Raw genomic sequence first — 16,282 nt, forward strand, 5'->3', positions numbered from 1 at the left:
TTTTGTCCTGTCTTCATAATGGTGACTAAGGCCACATCCCTGTCTCTTCTTATTTTTCCTTGTTTTATAAAAAAGAACTAAATGGACCATGTTTTGATAGAATGGTTAAATGTTGAATATCTTTAGCCACCTTCCTTTTAGAAACCATGGTTCCTGTGGTTGGACATTTAAAAGGTGGATCTCTGTGGTGTGTGGCGTTCCCTGAAGACTAAGTAAGTCTGTAAGACTTATGTACAGCCTCACCAGATGTCTTATTGCCATGTGAGAGGATTGCAGCTTTCCTTCTAATCATTGTACAGAAATTTTGCCTTTGGCAGTTAAAATCATTTCCTTTTGTTCATGTTTTCCTTTGTCCCAAGTTGCCATTTGGGGTAGTTCATAGGACCTAGTGCCTTAAAACAATTTAGACAGCAGGTGTGGGATTAGACTGCAATGATTGTTCCTACACTGAAGCAAATATGTGATGTTTTATCGTTTTTCCTCCAACACATTTAAAACACATATGAAATTTAAATTTACTCTTGGATCATTTTGATTAGAATATTTTCCTCTTTTTTTTTCCAAATCCTAACTAAAATGTTTGGAATTCTCATTGCGTCACATTGTACCCTAGAATATTGCAAAATACATGTGATCTCTTTGTTCTTAGCTGTCTGATTTCTTATAAATACTATCTGAAAAATAGGAGGGAAAGTGCTATGGGTCAATTGCAGCATCATATATTTATCTAAAAATGTGCATTTAGTGAATTTGAAAAATAAATTAACTCTTAAACATTAGATCTGGCATCAAGAAAGCTCAATAAATTAAATTTGCAGTGAACCAATGGAGAAATTTTTCATCTGTATTTGTGTGCAATTCTGAAATGATTGTGTAAGGGGGAAGAGAGCAGGCAGCAAGGAACTTTGGATTGGTTAAAGAAGTGAGCTGATTAAGGCCTGCACCTGCCACTTGCTTTCTCTTTTCCCTTTTATTTGACAGCTCATTAAATTGTCCTTTTGAACTTTACCTTTTGATAATTTTCTTTTCTATCTCATCCTCTTCCTCCTCCTTCATCATCAGCATCATTATTATTATTCTTTAACAGAAATTGACTGCTTTTGTGTCAGAACCTAAGCACTAGCAACAGTGTTCCCCCTGGATTTCATTATGCATTAGTACAAGGCCAAGAAGATCTGTAATAGGCATTAAAACAGCTATGAAAATAAAGATTCAATATACTTTGTTATTCCTTGCTCTATTTCCCTTGGTTTGATACTTGAGAATTGGTATCGTTGAGGAACTTTCGAGAGTGCCTGTTGGCAAGTTATTTCATTTTCTTAGCCTGATAAGGTAGAAAACAACTATAAAGGAAATGGTTTGATGAGGAATATTGATAAACTAGGGTTTTACAGACTGTATTAAATTTTCGTGGCCAGTGATTTTGAGACTTACTTATAAGGTTGCAGCAGAGTTGCGCTGAACTGACCCAATTTAAAAAACAAAGCAAACAAATAAGGAAGACCTTGGTTTTCTGTTATTTGAGAATTCACTTTGAACCCTATTGGTACCCTGGTGTGTAGGCTACAATAGGACTGCATTGTACAGAACAAGGCAAAGAACTCAGACTGCTAAAAAGCCATGGAGTAGAGTTAAAAAAAAACAACTTGAAAATAGGCCTAAATTTTGATCCCTCCTTTGTCTTACTGATTGTGTAATTGTAAGCTTAGGCAAATTACTCTCAAACCCTTATTTCCTCATCTATGAAATGGGAGGATTGACTGCTGTTCATAGAGTTGTTGTGAGACAGTGATTGTAAAGCAACAGGCTTTACATATGTAAAAGGCTGGCAAAAGAATAGGAGCCCACAAATGAGAATGTGAAGGAATAGTAAGAAATATAAAAGGAGTGCTAAGAAAGTAAAACACTAAGAAGGTAGAAGGTTGTCAACAATACCAAATGGTCAAGAAAGATTAGGATTGGAAAAATGTCCATTGGGTTTGACAACTAGAAGTAAATCCCAATTACAGTGCATTGGAAGGTGAATTACAGATCAAAGAGTGGAGACATTGAAACCTACATCTCTTGTCCCTCCCTGTCTCTTTGATCTCGTTTTCTGCCACACATGCCTGACTCACAACACGTTAGTGCCATTGACCTTGCTGTTTCCCAAACCAGATATGCACACATCTACCTCAGAGCCTTTGCATTTGCTGCTTCGTCTGCCTTTAATGTTTTATCCCCCAAACAGCCACATGGCTCCCTTTCTTACTTCCTACATATATCTGCTCACATATCACCTAATCAGAGAGACTTTCCCTGACCATACCCTATGACACAAATATACACAGCAGCACTCCCTATTACACTACCCTGTTTTTCTCCATAGCACTTACATCCAAGTGATATCTAAAAAGACAGCTACTGCTCAGCTCTGGCCAGCTTTTGCTAAGTGTGAAAGTGGACATTATGTGTTTAAATTTTCTCATCTTTCAAGAGAAGGTGAAAATTCTGATTTTTAAGTACAATTAGTTGTGAGTTTCAAAGCACTATGAAGACCAGATAATCTGCCCAGTTTAAGAGCAGTGAGTAGACCAGCCAGTGTGGCTCAGTGGTTGAGTGTCAACCTAAGAACCAGGAGGTCACAGTTCGATTCCCTGTCCAGGCAGATGCCTGGGTTGCAGGCTCAATCCCCAGTGTGGGGCGTGCAGGAGGTGGCCGATCAGTGATTCTCTTTCACCATTGATGTTCCTGTCTCTCCCTCTTCCTTCCTCTCTGAAATCAATAGAAATATGTGTGCTTTTTTAAGAGCAGTAAGGTAGGATACAGTATCTGGCAAAGAATGTCAAACTGGGATACTTAGAGAGGTACTAGGTGGACTCAGTGTCTTAGAAGTGACTTGCCATTGCACATCAAGGGTCCGGGAGCTAAATGAAGAGCAGAAATTGGTATTAAGCTTAGACTGAAGGATTTTTGTCTATTGGATCTATTATTTGGGAAATCGTCGGCAAACAGGATGGGGAGGAGTTTCAGAGGAATGGATGGGACAGAAGCAAGATGGGAATGGGTAGAAAATGACTGGCAAGGGACAAAAATGGGGATAGCAAGTATAGACTTCTTTTTAAGGAATTTCAGTAGTAAAGAAAGAGAATTTAAACATAAGGTCACATAAGGGTTTTGTTTTAAGGATGTGGGAGAACAGACTTGAGCATGTTTCTAGGCTGAGGAGAGCAGTCACTAGAGAGCAGTCACTAAAACTAGAAGACCAGGGAATGGGGTCAAGGACACAAATGAAAGGGTTGACTTTTGACAGCTGGGTGCATCATCACTCACTCGGATTAGAAAAGGGAAATAAGTCTGCAGGTGCGGGAAAGTGATTGGGATAAACCACACCAGCTAGCCTCCATTATCTTGATATTGTAGAACACCAGGTTAGCTGGAGAATTGAAGGAAGCAGGAGTTATAATGGGACTCAGGGAGAGTTTGGAATAGCAAGGAAAGGGAAAGGGGGTGGAGGGCTGTCTGGAGGTGTTAAGTGCTCAGCTGAGTCAACTCAGTGTTGTTGCTGTCATCTCTGATATCTTTGTCCTGAGACCATGAAGGTGCTGTGGCATCCAGAGACATGGTTTTATAATCTCCTTCTGCCTTTCTTTCATTTATTCAATACATATTTATTGGACATCCAGTTAGTGTCAGGCCCTGTGCTAGACATTGGAGAGATTACATTAGACATGGCAGTTGTTCCTGCTCAACAAGCTCGCTGCTCAGACAGATAATAATAAATAACTCATCGCCCAGTGGCTCAGTGGTTGAGCATCGACCTATGAATCAGGAGGTCAGGGTTCGGTTCGATTCCCGGTCGGAACATATGCCTGGGTTGCAGGCTGGATCCCCAGTGTGGGGCATGCAGGAGGCAGCGGATCAATGATTCTCTCTCATCATGGATGTTTCTCTCTCTCTCTCTCCCTTTCCCTTCCTCTCTGAAATCAATAAAAATATATTTTAAATAAATAAATGACTCATCAAATATAATTTTAAGCTATAGTAAGTATGAAGGGAATTTAGGAACAAACAGAACATATTGTAGGAAAACTAGTTAGGAAATAGAACCTGGGACTAGGTTGGTTGGGGAAGGAATAAAAACCAAAATGAGGTTGATGGCTTGGGAAAAAATTTGAAGAGAGTGAACACATGACAGTCACAAAAGAGGAAGTTGTAGTCAACAAGTGGGAATTTGGTTTCTGAAATCAAGTCAGTCACGACCTGACACCTTCCAAAGGGACTCTGGGAATTAGAAATCTAAATGGAGTCTTGAGATTGTAGTAGGGCTCAGAGTGAAAGGAGAGAAGATTGAGCAGGAAAAGAGGTAAATAAAAGATAGTGACAGGGATGTCAGAAGATGACAACAACAAAAAATAGAAGTTGGCCTGAGCCTCACAAGTAGTTTTGCGTAAGGGTAAAAGAGAGAAATGCTTTGAAAGCAGTGTTTGACATTTTGGCCAAGTGCTTAAAAGCCTAACTTGCATTCCTTCTGCAGGTGTGTTTCAAATACCTGGAAAGACATTTGTTGAACCATGCAAATGAAATGACTTTTCAAATGCTGGGCAGTTTTTCTGAGTTAATCTGCCTTTGCTGTGTTAATTCCCACCAACTCTTTTAAATTAGGTGCCAAATAATGTTGGTCAGGTCTCTTGGTAGTCAATGCATCCAGCATTTTAAATGCTCAGAAAGAACTGTTCGGGTCATTTATTTTTTGCTCGAGACAAATTTTAAGTTTTACCTTTTAGAAAGAAAAGTATTTAAGTCTAGAGTTTAGGGCCGCAGGACTGAGAAGCTTTGTTAATTCAGCCTATAAGTAAAACAGGTTCCTTTGGGCTGAGGCTGTTTCTCCTCTCCTTGGAGGAGGACCTTCTTGAAAACAAGACTCCCACCGCTGTCATTCACCAGGAGGACTGGTGTCAGTTGTGTTGGGATGTTGCCTGAGACCAAGTCCATTCATGGGCACCTAGGTTTTTTGGGGGGTGGGAGGTTGTTTGTTTTTGTTTTTCTTGAGGGGGCTGAAGAGGGGATTTTGAGATGGCTGCTGGAGACAAGGCTGAGATTTGCTAGGGCAGCTGCAAAGGGACAGAGACTAGAAGGTAGCAGTGGTGTCATGAGACGGTCTGGACTCTGAGCTTTACTCAAACTCAAAAACGTTTTGGGGCCAGCTGCCCCAGTGCAAATCCAGGAGGATCAGGAAAGTGTGTGTGCTCTTCTCAAAGATATTCAGAAGTGAAAATGATTTTATATCTGTGCTGTTCTCACGAAACGTGCTAAATTAGACCCATCTGCTACAGTTGGAGCCCTGGTCTAGAGCCTCCCTGGGGGCCCTCCAGTTCTGACCGTTCATTATTTGGTAGTACTTTGAAAACCCAAACCAAAAGCTCAAAACTTTAAATCTCTGAAAGAAGGTCAAGTGGATGTGTGACCAGGCAGCATCTAGAAGGAAAGAGTGTTGCTCAGAGAAGACTGAAGAGGAAGCAAGGACTGGGCAGGCATCCGCTTCTTTTTCCTTGTAGGCTTTCTTGCCCTGCTGCCTAGGCCCCATAGTCTTCCTAACTTTTTGTTTGTGGCATCTAGTTTTTGATATTTTTTAAAAGCAGTGTTTAATATCCAACAAACTTATTAAAGAAACAAAAAAAGAAGCAACTTTAAGGAAACAGCATGAGAGGATTTGCCTCATGGGAATATGCCTAAATCTTTCCCCCCTCAGACCTAAACTTCGTTTTCAGGATGCTGTGAAAAATAGAACAAACATCACACCAAGCTTTGCAGTGAAATCCTGCCTTTGTTCTCTTTAGATGAACTGACCAGATGTGCTTTTAACTCTTGGTTACTTCAAATTATTACATTAGCAATTATATGTTGCAGTAACAGCTAGCTCAGGATAAAGGGTTAAAGTACTGCCTTGGGTGTCAGATGACATGTAGCTGAATTTAGACTCCACTACAAGCTGTGTGACTTGGCGCAAGGAATTAAATTCTCTGAACTTCAGTTGATATATCAGATTCATGATTGCAAGCTCACAAATGAATTTTAACTATCTTAAGCAAAATATTTGTTAGAAGTATGTCAAAATCACCTAAGGGATGGGAGTCTGAAGTTTAGAGAACAACTAGGGACCAACAGCATTCAAGGAAAGTCAGGGAGCAGGGGCAGACTGGTCTATATCTTGCCACTTTCCCCACAGTGAATGTGACCCTCCCCTATTGTCCCTAATTCTTGGGTCACTTGCCTAAGATTCAGAGGAGCGTTTCCAACTGGCCAGGCTTAAACCATATGCCAGCTTCCTGCGGGTCCCCTTGCAGTTCCAAAATTGGAAGCCATCAAAACCATGTACATTCGGGGGGATACCGCGAAAAGGAGACTAGGACAAGATTAGGAAAGAGAGATCTATTGCTGGACAGCCAAAAGCAGTAAATGTCGACTCAGATGTGTCCTAGTCTGTAGAAACTGGCAGGTTGAGTTATATGGCCAATGATAAAAATTATTGATCCTAGATTATGCTTCTTTCTGAACATTTCTAAACAAAACAGAATTTCAGGGTTTTTTCCACCGCCCATTATGGTTTATAAGGAAAAGACCAAGAGAGAGTAGTCCTGATGGAATTTGTCCTTCAGCCTTAAGCAAACAACCCTTTTTTTTCTTCCTTAGATTGTAGAGAAGTCGGAAAGGGGAAAAACAAATAGCTGCATCTGAGAGTAGTTGTGCTGGGCATTGTGCAACAGTTTAAGTGGAAGATTAGCTGGAACTAAAATGGTCTGTGGTAATAGTTAATGAGTTAGAACAGGAGTCCTAAGCTCCTGTCTACTTTGCCAATCATGGCCTACTAATGCACCCCAGCCTCTACTTGTCTGCTGGTAAAGAAACAAATAATTCTGCCTGGATTCATAGGCATGTCTGGGAGTTTATGCCCTGGGGGAGAGGGTTCCAGGTATCAATTGCCATTTTAACATTGTCACTTGAATGTATAGCCAGGTATCTTGGAGATGGGGGATTGTTTAATTACAGATAACAGTACCTACAACGTTTGGGTTTGAATTGTCTCCCATTGTAATCTAAGTTTCTTTAGGATTACAGAATCAAACATTCCTTATTATCTAGTAGTGTACTTTTGACTTTTTGCAGCCATGTTTCATACATCAAGGCACAATGATTTTTCCCTTCCTGTTTTGTTTTGTTTTTTTATTTAGCCAAATTTTTTCAGTAGGCGCTAGTATTAATAGCTTTGTAGTCCTTTGGTCTCTGATCTGATATTTGAAGCTTTTTGGTATGAAATTCCTTTTTTATGTGTTATGGTCACACTAAGTGGGAACATGAACTCTTTAACACCTAATGGAATTGACAGAAGCGTCCCTAGTGCCTTTAATCTGAAAATTAAACAACTAAATAAGCAGAGAAAGTTTATCAGGAAAAGGAGAATGTTAGGAGGGTGAAATGAATTAGAAAGTTTCCCTTAGATAAATATTCTTCAAAACAAACTATAACAGTTTTGATTATGTGTATTTGAAATTTTCATAAATGCCAACCAATTTACCTTGTGCAATTCTGTTGGATGCAATCAGTATTACATAATAATTTACCTGTCAATTTTGGCTTCAGGCAGAAATACCAAGCAAACTCAAGTAAACATAAAAATCTACTTTCTTCATTTTAATGTTGAAACAAAAGTATTACATCTACTTTGTGAAACTTGATTTTCCTCTAATAAATAATCCATTTCTTCTTGGGTGTTGTATATAAAACAAAAGAATGTCTATCCATCTGACATTTAGCAGTTTGACCAGGTGTGTTGTTACTTTGTTTTGCTTCCTTGGCCTGCCTGGTCATGGATGATCACCCTGGCCACATTCCTCAAAGATTATTTCAATCTCAGAATAGTTAAGTATTTTCTTCCCTTAATTGACCTTTTTCCTCTACACTTGGCCTGAGAAGAAACTGCCAGTTAACAAATTTCATGCTTTAGGAAGTGATTCTGATCAGGAGGGATTGGCACAGAGTACTTCCCTATATTTATTTAAAGCGGAGTACTACTTCCTCCATTTTTTAGACTAAAATGCTACTATCATTTCCAACAGAAATTACAGTTCTTTTCTCTACTGTCTAACCCATCTGGGTTTATCTCTCAGCCAGATGTTCTTCATTCCCCTCAATGTAGTCTTTCTGTTCATGGCCCTGTTAGAGGGAACAAAAAAAGGAATGAGACAAGAGTTGAGATCTGGATGGATTTCAGTTTTCTTCTCTCGCTCCTTCCTGTACTCTACTTTTTTTATATATATATATATATATTTTATTGATTTTTTACAGAGGAAGGGAGAGAGATAGAGAGTCAGAAACATCGATGAGAGAGAAACATGGATCAGCTGCCTCCTGCACATCCCCCACCGGGGATGTGCCCGCAACCCAGGTACATGCCCTTGACCGGAATCGAACCTGGGACCTTTCAGTCCGCAGGCCGACACTCTATCCACTGAGCCAAACCGGTTTTGGCTGTACTCTACTTTTAAATTCTGTTGAAAAGCTCTGTAGGGAGACATTGTATTTTATCTTCCATAAAACTATATCATGAAACTAGAACAGCATAGAAGAGAGTGATTAAGAGTGTGAATTTTCAAGTCAGACCTTGGTTTGAATCCTTGCTCTAAGAGTTACTAGCTATATGATCTTGGGCAAATAACTTATGATCTCTGAGCCCCTCAATTTCTTCAATGTAAGCTGGGGATAAAAAAAAATAGTACCTGCTTCATAGGATTGTTGTGAAGATTAAATGAAATAATGTAAAGTGCTTATTAGCTCAGTGCCTAGCATACAGTAGACATCTAGTCATGTTAGCTATTGTTAACTTATTTCATATATCCAGCTATGGATGAGTTTCTCGTTGAGCAAGTGATCTTATAGCAAGAGAGAAATAGATGTTCTTCAATTATATTCTGACTAGAGACCTGGTGCACGAAATTTGTGCACTGTGGGGGGGGGGGGGGGGATCCCTCAGCCCAGCCTGTGCCCTCTTGCATCCGAGACCCTTAGCTTCTTACCGCCCACCTGCTCGCTGCTCCTTACTGCTCAGCTTGCTGAGTCTGGCTTCTGGCTGAGTGGCACTCCCCCTGTGGGAACACACTGACCACCAGGGGGCAGCTCCTGCATTGAGCATCTGCCCCCTGGTGGTCAGTGCATGTCATAGCGACCGGTTCTGCCATTCAGTCAATTTGTATATTAGGCTTTTATTATATAGGATAAAGATGAGAAAGTATGACCCTGTGTCATTGTCTTATCAAGCAGCTAATTACTCTCCATCTTGAAATTAAGAGAGAGTAGTGGTATTCATTTTATCTTGTGTTTTCCTTAATATAGGGATTTTAAGTCCTTTTGGGTTTTTATCTAACTTAGACATCTGTAATCACATATGGATGGCTTCATATAATTTACAGGAGAATTCCTGTTTCTGGGCCAGACTCACTCTAGAGAACTGGTCAATTAAAAAAAAATGTATAAAAGTTTTCACCTGCCTTTCTAAATTTTTAATTAGAGGCCAACTCTGAATGTTGATTGAATCTTCAGGCAACTATTTCAGAGAGACTAATATTTACAAAAATTAATCTCTTGCTATTCTAGCAAGATATTCTAAGCTTTTACCTTACACTGAAGTACATGTGATTGAATTTTTCCTTCATATGCAAATAAAGCATTTACTTTTCTAGTTGAATTTGATCCACCTAAACTCTGGTGGTGGCAAATTTTATTTTTTTTACTTCCATGACACTGTGCTGCCATCACATCTTTGATAGCATTTATAAAGCTTTAACGATTTTTCAGTGATGATAAGGGATTTTTGTAATCAGCCACATTTTCATTCCTTGTGATCAACAATGTATGCCACTTTTGTGATAACTGGGGAGTCATAATTTGGGGCTACAAAATAAAGAGCATTGATTGTACCATCTAGAGCAGTGGTTCTCAACCTTCCTAATGCCGCGACCCTTTAATACAGTTCCTCATGTTGTGGTGACCCCCAATTTCATTGTTACAAATTGAACATAATTAAAGCATAGTGATTAATCACAAAAACAATATGTAATTATATATGTGTTTTCCAATGGTCTTAGGCGACCCCTGTGAAAGGGTCGTTCGACCCCCAAAGGGGTCGCGACCCACAGGTTGAGAACCGCTGATCTAGAGTGTGTCTGCCATGACTCTGGAAGCCCGTACTGAGCTAGATCTACTGTGTATTTTGTTGTATCAGAAAAGCCTTTTATTGAGATGTGTGTAAATAGAAAGTCATCTTTCCCTTATACTATATAGGAGTTTAACTTCTGGTCTTTCTATTATAATCAGGAATTTTCCAAGTAGTGTTGAGTTAAGTGAGGGTCCTTGTCCCCCCACTCAACCCTCCCCCTTATGAAAGCACTACATACATTTTAGAGAATACACTTAAAAATGTTTTAAAGCATAAGCAACAGATTTATTTAAGAACAATATTACAGAACTCCAAAAACCAGGAAGTTAGTTCTTAAACTGTGTTTGCCAAAGGGAAACTACCTTTGTCTCACAAAATGAGTGACTGAAGTATGCTTGGTTGTTTTAAGCTCACAACAAACCTACTTCTTTTGTAGATGTAGAGCCTACTTTGTTTACAGGAAACCAAAGTGCCCGCAGCTATAACTTTGCCTGGGGACTATTTAGTCTTTATTTTTAAAATATTTTCATTTAGTAAAGCAGACAGTTGCTGTGTTGGCAGAGCATGAATTTCATTTCCTGTCTGTGGTGTACCCCACTCATCCTGTCACTCAGACATTTTGTTTTAGGTTGTTCCCGTAATATGAGTGAAACAGTGACCCACAGCATGGTAACATGTGCATACCAAGAATGTAACAAGAGACAAGACTTGTGCAATAGACCACAAGAGCACAGTGCTTTATTTAAAGATGAAAACAAAGCAAAATAAAGGCAGCCCCTCCCACCCAGCATGCAAATTTTAAAGGCAGCCCCTCCCACCCAGCGTGCAAACATAAGTGGACTCATGTTTGTTTTTTAGAAGACATGTTCCAGTCTATTTGGCAAGTTATCTCAAAGGTTTATCAGCTTCATGCCACTTGATTAAAGGATGCAATTCAGTCAACAACTAAAATTTTATAGGGTGATTTAATTTCATTTGCCAATTAATTTATTATCAAACACTTGTATTTTATAGTTTATTAATCTGCCATATATATTTAGTTCTATACCAATTATTATTTTAAATTTATCTTTATTGTTGAAAGTATTACAGATGTCCCCCTTTTTTACCCCATTGACTCCCTCTACCCCACTCCCACCCAGGCCTTCATTGCACTGTAGTCTTTGTACATGGGTTATGCATATACTAGTATGCATATAAGTTGTTTGGTTAATATCTTCCCACCCTCCCCGCCCCCCTTCTCCCTGAGGTTGCATGCTTCAGTGTCTTTGGATCTATTTTGTTTGTCAATTTATTTTGTTCATTAGATGCACATATAAGTGAGATCATGTGATACTTGTCTTTAAGTAACTTATTTCACTTAGCATAGTACTCTCCAGGTCTCTCCATGCTATCTTAGAGGGTAAGAGAGCCTCCTTTTTTACAGCTGCATAGTATTCCCATTGTGTAAATGTGCCACAGGTTTTTTATCCATTCATCTATTGATAAGCATTTGAGCTGTTTCCCCATCTTAGCTACTATAAATAACGCTGCTGTGAACATAGGGATGTATATATTCTTTCTGTTTGGTGTTTCAGGCTTCTTAGGACATATTCCTAGAAGTGAGCTCACTGGGTCAAATGGCACTTCCATTTTTAATTTTTTGAGGAAACTCCACACTGTTTTCAATAATAGCTGCACCAGTCTGCATTCCCACCAGCAGTGTACTAGGGTTCCTTTTTCTCCACATCCTTATCCTGTTGATTTATTGATCGTAGCCATTCTGGCAGGTGTGAGGTGGTACCACATTGTTGTTTTAATTTTTGCATCTCTCTGATAATTAGTGACACTGAGCATTTTTCATATGTCTCTTGGCCATTTGTATGTCCTGTTTGGAGAAGTGTCTATTCAGGTCCTCTGCCCATTTTTTAATTGGGTTGTTTGTCTTCCTTTTGTTGAGTTGTATGAGTACTTTATATATTTTGGAAATTAACTCATCAGATGTATCATAGGCAAATATGTTCTCCCATATAGTGGGTTCCCTTGTCATTTTGATGCTGGTTTCTTTTGCTGTGCAGAAGCTTTTTATTTTGATGTAGTCCCGTTTGTTTATTTTTTACTTTGTTTCTCTTACTCTAGGCCATATATCAATGCAAATTCTGCTACATGAGATGTCTGAGATTTTGCTGCCTATGGTTTCTTAAGTCTTTTATCCATTTTGAGTTTATTCTTATGTATGGTGTAAGTTGGTGGACTAGTTTCATTTTTTTGCATGTACCTGTCCTATTTTCCCAACACCATTTTTTGAAGAGATTATCTTTACTCCATTGTATGCTCTTGCCTCCATTGTCAAATATTAATTTAGCTTAATGGCTTGAGTCAATTTCTGGTTTCTCTGTTCTGTTCCATTGATCTATATGCCTGTTCTTATGCCTTTACCAGGCTGTTAGTTAATAGTGGCTTTGTAATATAACTTGATACCCACTATTGTGATCCTACCAACTTTGTTCTTCTTTCTCAAGATTGCTGAGGTCTTTTTTGGTTCCATGTGAATTTTTGGAGTATTTGTTCTAGATCTGTGAAATATGCCATTGTGGTTTTTTTTTTAATATACTTTTATTGATTTCAGAGAGAAAGGGAGAGAGAGAAAGAGATAGAATCATCAATGATGAGAGAGAATCATTGATTGGCTACCTCCTGCATTGTCCCCTACTGGGGATCAAGCCCCCAACCCGGGCATTGATGTTTCTATCTCTCTCCCTCCCCCTACTTTCCTCTCTGAAATCAATTTTAAAAAATTTTTTTAATGGGTGTTGGATTTTGTTGAATGCTTTTTCTGCATCTATTGATATGATCATGTGATTTGTCTTACAATTTGTTTATGTGAGATTACAGAATTTCTATTTTTGTTTTAAATTACAATTCCTGCTGCAGTGATGTAACAGACGTAACAGTGTGGGGGGAAAAACGTGGAATTAATGAATTCATCCATCAAATACTGAGCACCTAATATGTGCTTGGCACTATTTCCAGTGTTGCAGACCAAAATAAAATCCTTGCTCTTCATGGAGCTTATATTCCGTTATAGGGAGATAACTGCAATCAAGTATACAAGTGAACAAATATAATTTTAGTCCATGATAAATATTCTGAAGGAAACAAAACAGAAACAGGGTAGAGTATGATTGAGATGGGGGGGGGGGGGGGGGAGATGATGATACTGGAGCTATGACTTAGTGACAGGCCAGTAAAAATGTGTCTCAAGTAGAAAACAAAAAGCACAAAGGCCCTGAGAAGGAGGCTGAAATATAGAAGCAGCAGAAGGCAGTGCAACTAGATCATAGTAAACAAAAGGGGAGATGGAACAAGATCAGAGAAGTAACTTACCGGATGTTACAGAGCCTTGAAGTGCAAGCTAAAGACTTTTGCTTTTATTTTAAGTACAAAGGGAAGTCATTGGAGGGTGTTGAGCAAGGACATGATATTTTGTTATTTTTATATATATATATATATATATATATATATATATATACACACACACACACACACACACACACACACACACATATCTATATATTTGAAATCACTCTGGTTGCTCTTTAGTAAGTGGATAGTAGTAGTGCAGAGGTGGTTGCAGACAGACCAGTTAAGAGGCTTTATGTTGATATAATGTCTGGGATTAGTTTCAGTTCAAGTACAAGGAGAAGGATAAAATAAACAAGGTTAGGCCTGGCTGGGGTTTAGTGGTTAGAGCATCAGCCCCCATCCTGAAGGGTCTTGGGTTTGATTCCTGGTCAAGAGCATGTTGCCTGGGTTGTAGGTCTGATTTCCAAGCCCCCAGTTGGGGGTCATGTGGGAGGCAGCCAATGAATGTGTCTCTCTCACGTTGATGTTTCTCCTCCCCCAGACCCCTAAAAATCAATGGAAAAAATTTCCTCAGGTGAGAATTAACCAAAAAAAAAAAAAAAAGAAAAAAGAAACAAGCTTTGCCATGAATTAAAGCTGAAATGTATGAGAACATGGGGTGGTTTGTTTTTTTTACAGTATTCTAAGTAAAAAATGATGGTGCCATGGACCATTCATTGTTAGAGTGTTAATGGAGTTAAGTGGACAGATTCAAGAATTATTTAAAAGTAAAGTTCATAGGTTTTTCTGATGGATTACATATATATAGTTGTAGGAAAAAAGAGAAACCAGCAATAACTGTTATGTATTTAGCCCAGACAACTTGGGTGGATGAGGCTAGGGATCAGCAAGGGCCTCAAGAGATTAGTTTTGGCCATGTAAAGTTTGAGATGACAGTTACTTTTCCAAGTGGAAATGTTGAGTAGGCAGTATAATTTATAATATATTGACTAACCCTGAATAGCATAAATACTTACCAGCAAACTTGGAACCCTCCATTTCTAAACTTTGCCATTCGTGATTTAAAAGTTTGATCCTTTTTGGATTCTGTGGGTAACATTGAAAGGCTTAGTCTGTTGATATGAAATAATTTAGGTGTATTTTCCATTTTCTCTGGATATCTACTAGCAATTATATTTTGAATAGCCTCTATCTTAAAGAGTAATTCTTCACTTCTGTGGAGCTATCATTCACATGAAGGATGCAGTTAACATAGAGGGCAAATTCCATGGGTTAAAAACACTTCCTATGCACTACTTTTCAGTGGATGTGGGAATACAAGTTGGTGAAAGTAAAATTTTGAGTAACTCTTTAGTGTGGTGTGTATTTTCAACATAATTTGTTTTGCAAACGTTGGATCTATTACTATTAACTAAGTGTTGTACCATTTACATCTGATTAGAACACTATTGAAACACCATTATTGATAACCATCGGTCTAATAATAGTAACTAATCTTTACTAAAGGCACCACTCTTAAGAAGCTGTAGTCTTATTGACTCCTCACAACAACCTCATTTTACTAGTATTTTCTCAGTTTTATGGATAATGGAATTTAGACCCCAAAAATTCACTCAGGTAAGAAGTAGCAGAGCCAGGATTCAAATCCAGGCAGTCTGGTTCCAGAACCTTTACCCTTTTTATGTTTCCAGAGTCTTCACTCTTAACTGCTACCATGTAATGTATATGGAATATATTAAGTCTGTTTCATAAAAATTGTCTAGACAGGACTGGGTGAGTAACCATGGTCTCTTTTGATTTTATTTTTACTTCATACCATGAAATTGGGACTTTGGAATAGGGAAGAGAAAATAATTCCAAAGCGGGACTCCATCTTAGTCTATGATTTTTTTTTTTCTTTTTGGTAGCATCAGCGAGAGCTTTCTAACTGTCAAAGGTGCTGCCCTTTTTCTACCACGGGGAAATGGCTCATCCACTCCAAGAATCAGCCACAGACGCAACAAGCATGCAGGTAAAGCTCAACATAATCCATTCCTTTCTTGGTTTCTTTGATTCTCTTGTTCTAAAAGGTTGGCTTCCTCATCCCCATTTCTCCAACAGTTCTGCAGTAGTGAAAGAGAGCATTGCACTGTGCTATAATCACTTTTCTTTACCTCTCAGACCATTTTTCTGACACTTAGCAGAATGCCTTATACATTTCATAGATGTTCAATAAATATTTGTTGGAAAAATAATGAGGTACAAAAATACTCTAAAAAAGTCTATGTGACTTCTCAATTAAGGTTTTGATCATTAAAAGATGTTCAGATGTTACCTTGAATCCTATGCAAAATCATTTCAACTAACCAAAGATCACATTTCTTTTTCCTGTCTACTCTCTATTGATGTTATATGGAAAATGATATGATTGATTCATAGATAGACAGATGATAGAATAGAATAGAATAGAATAGAATAGAATAGAATATTTACTGAGATAAATAAGCTCAGTGTCACTGTTGTGATAGCAAGTTACTAAATCACATTGAAAAATACCAGTTCTTAACACTTGGAGTGGGGGAAACGAGTTAAGTCGGCTCGTGTGAATTGCGCGTACTCCGCGGGAGCCGTCTTAACTCGGTTCATATAGATTTGCGGTGGAGTGCGGGAAACGTGTAAACTCGGGCCGATTGTAACTGCGTATTACCAAATATTTGTTTGTTTGCCGTTCACAAAGATACCTACCTGCGTATGCGAACCGTTTCA

General features: G+C 38.6%; 1 protein-coding gene across 5 annotated transcripts in view; it reads left to right on the top strand.

The window, feature by feature from the left end:
* The window catches only part of SSH2 (slingshot protein phosphatase 2), a 216,444-nt gene that overhangs the window by 143,280 nt on the left and 56,882 nt on the right, over nt 1-16,282 (top strand). For all 5 annotated transcript variants that reach the window (XM_070394824.1, XM_070394823.1, XM_070394826.1 and 2 more), the window contains one exon: nt 15,445-15,548. In XM_070394824.1, the coding sequence (XP_070250925.1) occupies nt 15,445-15,548 (104 nt within the window). The remainder of the gene's footprint in view (nt 1-15,444; nt 15,549-16,282) is intronic.

Source organism: Myotis yumanensis, unplaced genomic scaffold (genome assembly GCF_028538775.1).
Source record: "Myotis yumanensis isolate MYYU_CA2020_CCGP unplaced genomic scaffold, mMyoYum1.0.hap1 SCAF_16, whole genome shotgun sequence".
NCBI classification, from domain to species: domain Eukaryota; kingdom Metazoa; phylum Chordata; class Mammalia; order Chiroptera; family Vespertilionidae; genus Myotis; species Myotis yumanensis.